This window comes from Heloderma suspectum, chromosome 2, assembly GCF_057233095.1.
Source record: "Heloderma suspectum isolate Gila_16-S chromosome 2, 16-S_ref, whole genome shotgun sequence".
Taxonomy (NCBI): domain Eukaryota; kingdom Metazoa; phylum Chordata; class Lepidosauria; order Squamata; family Helodermatidae; genus Heloderma; species Heloderma suspectum.
The window spans coordinates 201,570,937-201,585,981 of NC_139459.1; the positions used below are offsets into that span (position 1 = coordinate 201,570,937).

At 41.9% G+C, this 15,045-nt stretch overlaps 1 protein-coding gene across 4 annotated transcripts in view; it reads left to right on the top strand.

Moving 5' to 3' along the window:
- The first annotated feature begins 231 nt into the window (after positions 1–231).
- SARNP (SAP domain containing ribonucleoprotein) overlaps positions 232–15,045 on the top strand; it is a 97,300-nt gene continuing 82,486 nt past the window's right edge. For all 4 annotated transcript variants that reach the window (XR_014788178.1, XM_084837343.1, XM_084837344.1 and 1 more), the window contains exons 1-2: positions 232–288; positions 1,378–1,477. Coding sequence is in view for 3 of the 4 variants with exons in the window: in XM_084837343.1 (XP_084693469.1) it covers positions 253–288; positions 1,378–1,477 (136 nt within the window). In the remaining variant the exon portion in view is untranslated. The remainder of the gene's footprint in view (positions 289–1,377; positions 1,478–15,045) is intronic.

The following is a 15,045-nucleotide window of genomic DNA, read 5'->3' on the forward strand; positions in this document are numbered from 1 at the left end:
GACACGATCCCGCTTCTCCGTCTCTTCCCCGCCACGCAGCCAATAGGCAAGCCGTCCAGCCTCCTCCCTGCCTCTCTATTGGCAATTTTCGTTTGCCACTCTCAACATCTTTCCCGTCTCTCGGTGAAAGGAGCCAATGAGGAGGGACGATGTTAGGAGGGGTAAAGTTCAAGTGAGAGCGTGGCTGGGATTGGGCGGGACACGGAGGGAGTTTGCGGCTGGCGGGGGTTTGTTGAGGGAGGCGAAGATAAGATGGCGACGGAAACGGTAGAGCTGCATAAATTGAAGGTACTGAGGGCGGTCTGTTGTGTCGCATCGTGTCCTTCTTGCGTCCAAGGAAACGGTGCTCGGCCTTCTTTTCCCCACTGCGGCCTTTGGCGATGGCACCTTGTTTCCTTTGGTAGGAAGGAGCTGCCTATCCTCTGCCCGCCCGTCACCTTTCTGTGAGGGCGGGAAAGAGACGCTGCGGTTCTTTTCTCATTCCCTACGGGTTGAATATCTTCGCTTCCCCCGATCTGTTCTCGAAATGTGGGCCTTTCCTTGCCCATCGCTCTTGCCCCTCACACTTCAAAGGAAGGCAGCACTCCCATTTCCACATTAGTTTATTTATGTATTAGTTTGCTTTAAATATTGTTATACTGTCTTAAAGGACTACACAACATCCTGAGCATGTGTCTTGCAGGTGTTTGTTAGAATTGCCAGCTTTTTTTCATGGCCTCGCTCCAGTGCTTTTAACAGTGGAGTGTCTCAGAAATTTAAGCTTTCATAACATGGAGATCAAATGAAAGTTTTACCTGCCAAACTTCTGCTTGTCAGGCAGCCATTAAGCCCTGCAAGAAAAGAATTATATTTATGTTGCTGTTCAAATTTGTAAATTGTGGAGCAATGTAAGTTTGGTTTATTATAAGCTAGGTAGGGCAGCGCTCTCTCTCTGTTGGATTGTACCAGTCAATTTGATATACATAACACAAGATTAGACCCAGTGGTGATAAATAGATGACATATTCAAATGTATTTGGGGAGAAACTTGACAACAGAATAACATAAGTGAAAGCCCCATTATTCCTACCATGGAAGAGAGCCATTCTAGGCTGTTCCAGTCAGGAAATGGTTCACTTCCTTCACCAATCAATGCTATTGTATTTAGAGAGAATCTTCTATTTTTGGCCTTGTTTTTACTTCAGACAAGAGGCTCTCTTTAAAAGGTCATAAACTGAGTGATGTAAAAATGTGAGAAAACCCCATGTTCTCCATTAAACCACACAGGGTATTTGCTCAAGGCTTATTTGTTACCTATCCACTATCTTTATTGTCCTGTTTTACATTTCCCCTTCCAAATCTGTATTTTATTAAGACAAAATCTCTTCTACTTTACAGCTTGCTGAGCTGAAGCAAGAATGTTTAGCCCGAGGCCTGGAGACAAAGGGAAACAAACAGGACCTCATCAACAGACTCCAGACCTATCTTGAACAGCATGGTAGGTTCCTACACTATGCCAAGGTCCTTCTAACAAGATTGACTGAATGTCCATCGGAGGCTACTTTAAAACTTAAACTAATATATTCTGTTTCTTATAAGCTGTTAGTGTTGAGAAATTCCTGTCTTTGATCTTACTGTTCAAGACCTATCGAAGGAAGTTACTTGATTTGTCTTGGTTCATTAAATGATGCTCATATAAAGTTCCCGCATGACTTAACAGACTATTCTGTCAAGGAGGAGGCTAACAGTGGCAAGGAAGATTCATCTCTCCTACATACATCTTGTGGGAGCTGGAACAGGCATCTAATCTTCCCCCCACCCCCCAACTTTCTATTTCCTATCTTTGGAACAGTAATAAAAGCCCTATTTCATGCATAGCTACATGGTGAGAATAAGACCGCAACTCTAAGCATTGAACTTAGTGAAACTTGCTTTCAAGTAACCAATTTAGAAAATGATTTCCTTTTTTCTTATGCTCTTAGTGGTGAGAAATTCCTCCTAAGATGGCTCATATTTTATTATCCTACTAAATCTGCACTGTTCCCACCACACCCCACAAAAAATTGAGATGGTAAATATATTTGGGTTGTATAATAGACTCCAATTGGTGTTATGTATAGAAACAAATGTTCTCTTTTTGTGTTTCTCCAAGAACACATTTTATCCATTACAGTTTGAGCTCGTAGCCTGTGCAAGATGCTAGTTTATTTTATTTTTTTATTTAAAACATTTCTATCTTGCCCTATATCATTAAGATCTCAGGGCAGCGTACAGATAAAATTAATTTAAGCAGTATAAAACAATAAATAGTCATGCTGCACTGGACCCTAGGTGAGCAGAGGCAAGGTGAAATCCAGTGCCCAATCAGCAATATGACGTTAGCCCCGTCAAAATAGACACAACATGCAAAGTAGTGACTCTCACGCATTCAGTAGCAATTGTGAGGCAGCTCCCTCAATCAAGTACTGCAGCTAAGCAACACTCCTGGAAATGGCAATATGGCACTCCTTGTGGTAGCGTTGCATCACCAGCCCTCAGCAGTTTCACCCCCAATCATACAACTAAGTCTAGACAACACTGGCACGATCGTTGCTGTGGCAGCACTGCAACGCCTGCGACTGGCACTGACTGTAGCCCCATTGTAGTGTACAGTTGCTGTATGCGACATAGTCTGCACACACATTTGACCCCTAATAAGTAAGCATTTTGAAAAGCATAGAGGCAGGAACAAACATAGCCTGGCAGCAGAGGAATTTTTTATTTTATTTTATTTGTTAAAGTATTTTTATCCTGCTCCTCAGCCAGTAAACCTCCCAGAGCAGCTTATATGCAATCAGTAAAACAAGACAGTCCCTGGCTGCAGCCTTACAATTTAAAAACACATGGAAAAAGGGATGGGTAAGGAAGAAGAAAAATTAAGTACTCTTTCAGCAGGGCTGGTGGAATGGCTCCAGTTCACCTCCTGCCTCTCTCTGTTGGAATGGCTATTGGTACTAACAGTTGAGGAAGGAAGAGCCTTCATGGGGGTGGTATTTCAGCAGGGCTGGTGGAATAGCCCGCATCCCCTGTCATCTCCGTATGTACAGCCTGCTGGAATAGCTGCCGGTGGTGACGGTAGAACCCAGGTGTCATCTTCTCAAGTGATGTCTTTCTCTTGATGAGCAGAGCTAAGGAAGCTATTAGAGGCAAGAAAGCTTCCTTCAGAAAATGGGAAGTCTTGCCCAAATGAGGAGAACAAATAGGAACACAAACTTGCATAAAGTTTGAGCAGACAATACGGGATGCAAAAGAAAAACATATTTGAGAAGTATATTGCTGAAAACGTTAAGACCAACAACAAAAATGTCTTTAAATACATCAAGTATATTGCTGAAATTTCATAAATATGAAATGGCTGATTTTTTTAACAAACAAAAAAATAATAACTTGGGGGTGGGGATCCCAGTAATTAGAGGCTTGTGAGTAAAACATCTGTTTTGGCTAAATTGGTGGAAAGCAGTATTGTAGATAAATTGCCAAGCTTATCAGACAATACATCTTGCTGAGGAAGAATTAACATGGCTTCTGCAAGTGGTAGTGACATCTACAAAACACTGCTAGTTCACTCCTAATCACAGTTCCACTGTAGCAATGGGCATTAAAGCCCAAGCATGAGGCTTCCTGCAAAGGGATTCCTGAGCAGTGTGTAACAGTTGTTTAATATATTTTTTAACTTGAATGTTTTGTTGTTTACTGAGTTTAAAGATCACATGAGAAACTTTGTAAACCAAGGTATGTCAGTAGCGATGATTAAACTAATAAGTAAATATAGGTTAAGAAACAGAAAAATAAAATTAACGGAATATGTCTGAAATTAAGATGTATTCACTCAGTATGAGAGGTTTAGGGGCACTAGTTAAGTGAACACAAATCCAGGATATAATTAAAAGGGAAGCTTCAAATACAAGCTTAATTCTTTTGAAAATACTTTTTATTCTATTTTTTAATCTTTATAAATGAAATAAACAGTACCAACAGCCTAATCATAATCTACAGTTTTCCAGCAATACAGTATTCTTAGGAGGACACAGCAATAACGAAAAAGAGGAAAAAAGAAAAGAGAAGAAAGCAAGAAAGAAAATGAAAAAATATTAAAAAGTTCCTTAGAAGGATTAAATTCAAACTCCATTACACACCAGCTTCAAATACCATTCTACTTAAAAGTTATACCTATAACACTGGCAATATTACAATTCAGTACAGCATAGATAATCAACCTTACATTTCAATATCATATCAATCTTATAGCAAGGCAGCAGGCCTACAGTTCATTTCCAGTAACCATATATTGCCCTTCAGTTAACAGATAATAGTAGAGCTTAACAATTTAACGAGCCAAAAATATTACTAAACAAAGTCTCATAATAATGATAGTAATAATAATAAAAAAGGAAGGAAATTAGAAAGGATAAGTAATAATAATAACAAATCACTAATAAGTTTTATACTATTATATAATAATAAAGCTTAAAATCACCCTTACAACAATCACTAATGTATTTTGTACTAAATATATAAATGAGTGTGCACATTTCTATACACCCTCACAGTAGATTTAAGTACAGTATATCATATCCATTTTAAAGAGAAAGGATTTAAAAGAAAAGAAAAAAAATGGGAGAAAAAAGACAGATATATGTGAGCAATTATCTCTGGCCTAGCCTGGATCTTACAGACTAAACATAGCCAGTTGACAAAACATGTTTATAAATTCCAGTTCATGAGGCTGGAACAGAAGTCTCACACGTGTTTCCGATTAACCACGCCTCCGCCGTTTCGTGATTTAAAAACTTCATCTGACCTTCAGAAAAAAATGCAAAATGTAGCAGGATATTTTAAATGATATTGTAAGTTCATTTGTTTACCAGGTTTTTCGCCTTGGTAAATTGCCTTCTTTTATCAGCAACATCTTTGGTGTAATCCGGAAGTAACATAACTTTATCTTGTTTTGATCCCCAAAAAAGATTTTCTCCCCCTCTTGCCAAACGCAGGATATAATTTTTTGTGGAGATTCTTGCAAATTGGACTATGATCGTATAACCAGTCCCTTTGGCATTTGGCACATGGAATGCCTGCACAATATCAAATAAATAATCAGATGACACAGGGAGTATCTCATGCAGAAGCTTATCTACAAAAATAGACAAATTTACATCAGTAGGTAGATCTGTGATACCAATAATACGTACATTTGCCCTGCACGTGAAAGCCTCAAGTTGGGAGATTCTGACAGAAAAATTGTTGTAAAAAGCTTGTGACGCAATCTCCTTTGCCGCCACCCGATCTTGTTAACCTTTGCCTCCATTTTTTGCCAAGAAGTATTAATTAAGTCCACAGCCCCTTGCAGGGCGGTGATGGAGTTTTGAATTGTTTCCAGCCTCTTAGCCTGTTCAGCAAATTGCAAAGACAAATTTTTTTCAGAGCAAGCAACTCCCCTGTATTTTCGCTTCTTGAAGCCTTTGCCACGGGAGGTATGGGGCGGGGGGTTGGTGGAGATCCTGCTCCTTTTTTCCTCCTTGATGTAGCCATCCTTCTCTTCAAACAGATCTTGCAGGTCCTGAAATATTGTTGGTGTTTCTTAATCCATAAACTACATTGGAACACATCAGCCCTGAATTCTCCTAATTAGGAGTTTCAAAACAACTTTGAGTGATGATTAAGCTCTGGCAGACTAGCCTCAGAGCCCAGCCCCTCTGCTACTTTGCAGAAAGGGCTACTCTTCCAAGACTTCATCCAGATGCTGCTCTTGCCTCCCCTTTTCATTCCAGGGGAAGATGAAAAAGTTTTTCAACCTTTTAAAAGCTGTTTGAGATAGCGTCCTGCGGAAGCTCCGCAGAACGCCACCAGGGCAACATTGGCTCCAACTGGAAGTCCCAATCCAAATACAAGCTTAATTCAACGAACTCATAATAGGAAAAAATACAGATGAATTAATTTATTATGAAGGGCTAGGAGACGCATATTCTGCCCCAAGGACCTTGAAGTCAAGAAGGGTAGCAATTGCTTTGGCAAAACATGTTGATCCATCAAAGGAATCAAGGGGATTCTTCTTGGGAAGGGGAGATATTCCATTCCATATACAGCATAAATACTGAATAATACCAGTTTTGAAGGAAACATTCCAAGCTCTGGAGAAATTTACAGAAGCGGGAGTGATTATAGGTAGAGACTAAATCTAATTAGATATAAGAAACTAACCAAAAGCAGATCCTAGAAACGTACTGAAAAACCTAAGGATACTTGTTGTTGTTCAGTCGTTAAGTCGTGTCCGACTCTTCGTGACCGCATGGACCATAGCACACCAGGCCTTCCTGTCCTCCACTCTCCCAGAGTGTGCTCAAGTTCAGAATGTAGACTAACAGATGTATGGAGAACAGTTAACCTAAGAGAAACTAAAAGGATAAATTAATATTCTGAAACCAGTAATACACCAGACTTTTTAATTGATATAATATGGGACGCTATGAATATGGTCCTGAGAAGAATATGCATTACAGAAATGAGCCAAATTAAAAAGATAACAAGATGAAACTCATTAAACATAAAATATAGTAAGACAAACATTAGAAAATAAAGCAAACAACCTTCAAGAGCTGAGAAAAGGTGCAATTTAAATTCACTAGAAATAAACAAAATCAATATGGCTATGCAGTATGTAAACCAGGGGTGGGCAACACACAGCCAGTGGGCCGCATGTGACCCCTGCAACCCCTCCCCCTTTGTGGCCCCTGCTGCACCACTGAATTTGATGGCAGCGGAAGAAAAATGTTATTTGGTTAAGCATTACTGCTCTCTAGTGCTAAAAGGGCACTAGGAGCTTTTAAAAAAAAATGTAAATGGCCTCCAGACCTCCCATAGTTGCCCACCCCTACGTAAACTGAGTTATGGAAACTGATACTAGGTTGCGGGGGTGAGGGGGTCAAAACATGTAGTGAATTGACTAAGGCAGGGTTGGGGTACATGTGACCCTTGAGATATTTTTGGACTGCAACTCGCATCATCCCTCATTGGCTATGCTGGCTAGAGCTGTTGGGAGTTGCTGTCCAACAGCATCGGAAGGGCCACACGTTGCCCACCACTTGACTAAAGAAAAATACTGACAGATAGAATAGCAACAATTAAAAATGAAAAAGGTGAGAAATGTCAAATATAAAGAACTGACAAATTGTTTACACATTTTTTAAACAAAATTATATTCGTCTGACTCTCCAGACAAATAAGAAATATGAGATTATTTTAGCAAAGGAATAAAAGGAATTTAAATGTAGAACATCAAGAATAGTTAAATGAAAAAATTATGAAAAGACATCTAAAACAGTGGTTTTCAAAAGAATTCAATAAATACAATGCAGAAGTAGTATCATGCTAGAGACTGATTCAGATATGTTTTCAATAAACATCTAAAACACGGCAGCATTGCAGCCTGGCATACTACAGAAGGGAGATTATTCCATAGGGTGGATGCTACTGTAGAAAAGGTCCATCATCATATTGCTGCCAAATGGAAATCTGTAGATCGTAGTAGCCTGGGAGGTTGGTATAGGGGAAGATGTTCCATGAGGTAACTTGGACCAAGTTGTATAGGGTTTTGTATATGAATATCAGCACCTTAAACCTAACTTGGTAGCAGACTGGCAGCCAGTGTAAATCCTTTAGCACAGGTGTAATATGTGCATGGTAAGGCACATCAGCAGGTAACCTAGCTGCTGCATTCTGCAGCAACTGCAGCTTCTAAACCAGCCCTAAGGGCAGCCCCACATTCAGCGCATTAGAATAATCCCATCTCACTAGTGTGTGGATCACAGTAGCCAGGCTATCCTTGTCCAGAAATGGGTGCAGTTGGGAGCACCAACCTCAGCTGGTAGTGGGCACTCCTAGCCATGCATGTCACTTGGGCCAAAAACGACAAAGAGTTTTTGGTGTCTCAAGGACATGTGCATATTCTGGTTTTCTGTTAAGAAAATTGTTACTTCATTGTTGACCAAAAAAAGGTTCGATCCTGTCTTATTAACACTCTCAAAGAACTCTAAAAAATTAGCAAGTATGTGAGTAAAGGTGATCCAGTAGACACTGTGTACTTGGACTTCCAAAAATCTTTCAACAAAGCCCCTCACTAAAGACTCGTGAATAAACTTAGTCATGGGATAAGAGGAGGTCCTCATATGGATCAGTAACTGGTTAAAGTACAGGAAGCAGAGAGTAGGAATAAATGGACAGTTCTCACAAACAAAGGATGTGAGAAGTGGGGCCCTCCAAAGGATCTGCATGGAGACCAGTGCTTTTTAACTTGTTCACAAATAACCTAGATTTAGGGGAAAGTAGTGAGGCCAAATTTACTGACAGAACCAAATTATTCAGAGTGGCAAGAAAAGAGCAGGTTGCAAAGAGCTCTAAAAAGATCTCTCCAAAATGGGTGAATGGGCAATAAAATGGCAAATGCAGTTCAGTGTAAAGTGATGTACATTGGGGCAAAATATCCTAACTTCACATACATACTGATGGACTTTGAGCTGGCAGTGACTGACCAGGAAAGGGATCTTGGGGTTGTAGTGGATATCTCAGATGAACACATCAAGGCAGCTTACAGCAGCTGTGAATAAAGCGAACTGTATGCTAGGGATCATTAGGAACGGGATTGCAAATAAAACTGCTGAGATTATTATGCTTTTATACAAGTTTACAGTGTGACCAGACTTAAAATGCTGTGTACAGTCCTTGTCATCACAACTCAGAAAAAATATTTTAGAGCTGGAGAAGGTGCAGAAAAGAGCAACCAAAACGATAAAGGGACCGGAGCAGCTGACCTATGAGGAAGGTTACAATGTTTGAGGGTATTTAATTTAGAAAAAAGGCAAGTATGAGGAACATAATAGAGGTATATAAAACTGTGCATAGTGTGGAAGAAATGGATAGTAGTTTTCTCCCTCTTCCATAATACTAGAATCTGGGGTGAGTGGTAGGAGATTCAGAAGTACTTCTTCACAGTTTATGTAATTTGCTACCATATTTTGTGGTGATAGTCACCAACATGAATGACTTTTAAAGGAAATGAGACAGATTTATAGAAGAAAAAGCTCTCATTGGCTACCAGTCATGATGGCTATATACTATCTCCAGGATCACAGATATTATGATCACAGATACTACCAATTTCTGGGAAACAGCAGGAGAGGGGTATTGCCCTCATGTCCTGCTTCTGGGTTTCCTGTAGGCATCCAACTGATCATGGGAAACAGGATGCTGAACTATATATGCTTTTGTGCTGATCCAGCGGGGCTCTTTTTCTTAGGTTCTTAAGAGCAGCTCATTAACCATTCTACCTCTGAAGCATGCCAACACATGTTTCAGTTCATGACAGGCTCCCTTACTCTGCCTCCACTTCGCCCACTCTTTCAGGCCCATAACGCTTCTGTTTTTATTGCCTAGCACAGGTAGTCATGGATGGGGCCATAGTTCCTGGGTCCAATCTCCATTCTTGTATCTGAGGACAACCTTGACTGTGGTAGTGGGGTGTGTACACATGTGTAGAGTGTGTATACTCTACACATCAGAGTAGCCAACAACAGACATTGAGTGTCAGTGGGTTTGTTCTCCATTCCATAAAGTTATCATGGCTCACCCCATCTTTTTTTTTTTTGTTCCACCCACTTCCAATCTTTCCTGATGCTTTCCTTCATAGCACCACATCCTCCCCGTTACCACAATTTGCAATCATGGCGGTGGACAGCATGAGCAATTGCCATGGGGTGTGGCATCAGTCCATCTCTCCTCATTGTCGAAGAGGTGGGAGAAACCCAACCTGGGTGGAGGACAGGTATGAGGTACAGACTAGCGTAGCCAAACACACTCATGTCCTGTCGTGAATCACAGACAAACTTGCAGCATGTTTCCTCAGCGAGTTTAGCGGGAGTCACTTCTAAGTGCAGGTTCTTAGAATTGCAGCCTGAGGGGTGTTAGCTAGTATGTGGGAGGTGTATGTAGCGTTCCCAAGTATACAGCTACCATGGGGTCAAAAGACAGCGACATAACCATTTAAGTTAAAGCTAGTTCATAAGTTAGTGAGCAGAATGTCTGGAGTGAAGAGCCACACGTGCTTGTGGTTTCCTCTCCCATACTGTGATCATGGGGAGGGCTTACTTGTGAGTTGGGGATTCCAACTCAACTGGAATCCCTGTTTAAGACTCATGCTTGTCATGGATCTTTTTTGAGCACATCACTGCTGCTACCTGCTGATGGAGGGAAGCATTGTTCAGCAAACACAGCCATCCTCCTTTGCTTACCTGTGTGGGTGCTCTGTCCTTACACCCTTCTCAGCTTTGGATTTTGGTTCCTGATGTGTGTTTGTCCCCAAAGGCCTGACAATGGGATGTCTAGGAAAATGAGCTGACTTCTGGCATTCATGGGGCTCTGTTCTCCTTGGATTGGGGAGGGGGTGTTGTTTGTGTCAGTGCTGCCCTTGGTGCCAGTGCCCATCCACCATATTCGACCATCGGTATGCTATTTTATCCTTGTTTTGCATCCATGTGATACACTGAGTGCAAGAGCCAAGTTTTGCTGCCCATTGTCATGCATGTTGCAAAATGAATTTTATTTCCCCTGCTACAGCTTATGACTAACCTCTCCAGGTTACTGAACTGTGAGTGGATGCTGATTGGGCATGTGACCCTATGTTCATGTTCAACACACCTGTTGGGGTAGGAGGGAAACAACATTCTATTGGATGAATAGATTCGATTTGACTTTCTTTGGGCACTTCGAGTATTCTGAAATAGAGCATTCATAGAACCATAGAATAGTAGGGTTGGAAGGGGCCTACAAGGCCATCAAGTCCAATCCCCTGCTCAATGCAGGAATCCAAGTCAGAGCATCCCTGACAGATAGCTGTCCAGTCTCATCTTGAATGCCTCCAGTGTGGGAGAGCCCACTATCTCCCTAGGTAATTGGTTCCATTGTCGTATTGCTCTAAGAGTCAGGATGTTTCTCCTGATGTTCAGCCGGAATCTGGCTTCCTGTCACTTGAGCCCATTATTCCGTGTCCTGCATTCTGGGATGATTGAGAAGAGATCTTGACCTTCCTCTCTGTGACAACATTTCAAGTACTTGAAGAGAGCTATCATATCTTCCCTCAGTCTTCTCTTCTCAAGGCTAAACATGCCCAGTTCTTTCAGTCTCTCTTCAATGGCCTTGTAGGCCCCTTCCAACCCTACTATTCCATGATTCTTCATAGGGCTTTGTTTCCAGTCCCCTGATCATCTTTGTTGCCCTCCTCTGAACCCTCTCCAGCTTGTCTGCATCCTTCAAGTGTGGTGCCCAGACCTGGACACAGTACTCCAGATGAGGCCTAACCACTGCTGAGTAGAGGGGAACTAGTACTTCCCGGGATTTGAAAGCTATGCTTCTATTAATGCAGCCCCAAATAGCATTTGCCTTTTTTGCAGCCACATCACGTTGTTGGCTCATATTCAGCTTGTAATCTACAACAATTCCAAGATCCTTCTTGCTTGTAGTGTTGTTGAGCCATGTATTCCCCATCTTGTAACTGTGCATTTGGTTTCTTTTTTCCTAGGTGCAGAACTTGGCATTTATCCCTATTAAATGTAATTCTGTTGTTTTCTGCCCAGCGCTCCAGTCTATCCAGATCACTTTGAATTTTGTTTCTGTCTTCCAAGGTATTAGCTATCCCACCCAATTTTGTGTCATCTGCAAATTTGATCAGCATTCCCTGCACCTCCTCCTCCAAGTCATTAATGAAAATGCTGAAGAGCACTGGGCCCAGGACTGAGCCCTGCAGTACCCCGCTCGTTACATCTCCCCAGTTTGAGAAGATCCCATTGATAAGCACTCTTTGAGTCTGATCCTGTAGCCAACTGTGGATCCACCGGATCATTGTTTCATCTAGCCCACTTTTAGCTACTTTGCTGATCAGGATATCTTGGGGCACTTTGTCAAAAGCTTTGCTGAAGTCAAGGTATATTATGTCCACAGCATTCCCACAGTCCACAAGGGAGGTGACCTGATCAAAAGAGATCAGATTCGTCTGGCAGGATTTGTTTTTGACAAATCCATGTTGGCTTCAAGTAATCACTGCATTGTTTTCAAGGTGCTTACAGATGGATCGCTTTATCATATGCTCCAGAATTTTCCCAGGGATTGATGTCAGACTGACTGGTCCGTAGTTCCTAGGTTCCTCCTTTTTACCCTTTTTGAAGATGGGGACAACATTAGCCCTCCTCCAGTCATCTGGCATTTCACCCATCTTCCATGATTTCTCAAAAGAGAATTGATAGTGGCTCTGAGAGTTCTTCTGCCAGTTCCTTTATTACTCTAGGATGCAGTTCATCTGGCTCTGGAGATTTGAACTCATTCAAAGTAATTAGCTGTTCCTTGATCATATGCCTATCGATCTTAAGCTGCAATCCTGCCCCTTCAGCCTGTACTTCACCTTTGCCAGGGGGGTTATAGACCCTCTTTTTGGTAGAAGACTGAGCCAAAGTAGGAATTGATCACTTCTGCCTTTTCTTTGTCATCTGTTACATTTTGCCATCTTTATTTAATAGCTGAACCACCATCTCTTTCCTCTGTCTTTTACTATGCACGTAGCTGAAGAAAGCGTTTTTGTTGGTTTTAGCATCCCTCGCTAACCTCAGCTCATTCTCGGCTTTAGCCTTCCTGACACCATCTCTGCAATTCTGTGCTACCTGCCTGTACTCTTCCTTTGCTGCTTGGCCTTCTCTCCACTTCCTATATGTGTACTTTTTTGTTTTTACAGGTCATCTCTAAGCTTTTTGTGAAGCCACATTGGCTTCTTCTGTTGTCTTCCACCTTTTGTTGTTGGAATTATTTGTAATTGTGCCTTGAGAATTTCCTTTTTTAAAAGTTCCCACCCATCTTGGACTCCTTTTCTCATTAGAGTCGCTTGCCATGGGACTACTTATTGTTCTGAGTTTATTAAAATCAGCTTTTCTAAAATCCAGGGTACGCGTTTGGCTACACTCAGCTTTTGCTTCCTTTAGAACCAAGAACTCAAGTATAACATGGTTGCTTTCCCCCAGAGTTCCTGTAACTGCTACTTTATCCACTAAGTCATCTCTGTTGGTTAGGATCAAGTCAAGGATAGCCAACCTAGTTCCTTCCTCTACTTTCTGTAGGAGGAGGTTATCCGCCACACAAGTCAGGAATTTCCTGGAGGGGCCATGTTTTGCGGAATTTGTCTCCCAACAAATATTGGGGAAGTTAAAGTCCTCCATTGCTACTACATCATGCTTCCTTGAAACATTAGCTATTTGCTTTTCAAAAGTTTCATCCTTGTCTTCTTGATTGGGTGGCCGGTAGTAGACTCCGACCACCAGGTTCTTTTTATTCTTTGCTCCATTTATTTTAATCCAGATGCTCTCAATGGGGCTACCAAGCTCATCCTTTTGTATTTCTGTGCAGAGAGATGCATTTTTCACATATAGTGCCCACCTCCCTTTCTGTTCCTCCTGTTCTTTTTGAACATGTTATATCCTTTAATTGCTGTATTCCAGTCATGAGAGTCATTCCACCAAGTGTCAGTTACACATATCAAGTAATAATTTCCCTCCTGTATTAAGAGTTCAAGTTCGTTCTGTTTGTTTCCCATACTCTGGGCATTAGTATGTAGACATCGAAGACCATGTGCTTCATAGTCTGGCTTTCTTCCTACATGTTTGTGAAGACTATTATTGGGCACTATTAGAGCTGTTCTCTCCGTTGCGGTGCATGAGCCTTCGTCCATTGTTACCCCCGACTTTACGTCTCCCTTCCCCGTAGGATTCAGTTTAAAGCCCTCCTGATGTAGTTCTTCATGCTGTGGCCAAACACATTCTTCCCATCCTTTGTGAGGTGCAACCTGTCCCTTGCCAACAGTCCATCTTCCAGGAAATATAGCCCGTGGTCCCAGAATCCAAATCTCTCTCGTCGGCACCACCTTCGTAGCCAGTCATTCACCTGGAGTATTTTTCGTTCCCTTTCTATCCCTCTTCTAACTACTGGAAGGATGGATGAGAAAACTATCTGGGCCCCAAAGTTCTTGAGTTTCCTTCCCAAAGCTTCAAAGTCTGAGGTGATTTCTTCGTAGCTCTGCTTGGCGGTATCATTTGTTCCCACATGGATGAGAAGAAAGGGATACCTGTCAGTGGGCTTTATGAGTGCAGGCAACCCTTCAGTCATGTTTCTAATCCATCCTCCTGGGAGACAGCATACCTGGCATGTCCATGGGTCTTGGCAACATACATGGGTTTCGATCCCATGCAGTAAGGAGTCTCTCACTACTACTACTCTTCTTGTTGTAGGCCTTGGTTTCATCGCCTCTGCTTGACTGACCTTCAGCCTCTTGCTTGCTCTCATACAGGTTCCCTTGTAACTCTTCCTCTGCAGGCTGTCCTCCAGTCTCATCCTCACGTACCTGGAAACGGTAGTTCCACTGCCACCGCTGGTGCAGAGTGTCTTCTAGTTCTTCTGTTCCTAATTGTCACCCTTTTCCAAGGAGTATCCTGTACTTCAGTTTTCCTCACCTCAGCATTTCCTTCTTCTGCCTCAGCTTGCTGTTGCTCTTCTAACTCCTGTACCTCGCTTTGCTCCTGTAGTTCCACCATTCTGTCCAAGAACTCTTTTCTCTTTTTCCCTGGAGGGTCGACACTCGCTGCTCCAGTCCTCTTACTTTTTCTTCCAGCAGTGTGATCAACTTGCACTTGTTGCAAGTGTAGGCCATGTTGATCTCAGGCAAGAAAACAAACATTGCACACACCTTGCAGATCACCACCACTGGAGAGTCTTGTCCTTCCATAGTCTGTTTTCCTTTTGGTGTCTAGCTTTCTGATTGTTCTAGAGTAGCCTGTGCCTGGCCCTTACTCACTGGAGGTTAAAAACAGAGTCCCACTGGTATGGAAGTGTATGTTATAAGACAAATAAATAAAAACGATGTTTTTAAAAAAGAAAAAATGCATTAGAAAAAAAGGAATATTAGCCTAATTAACAAAATCTACTGCCCAGAAAGCTTCAGAGGCA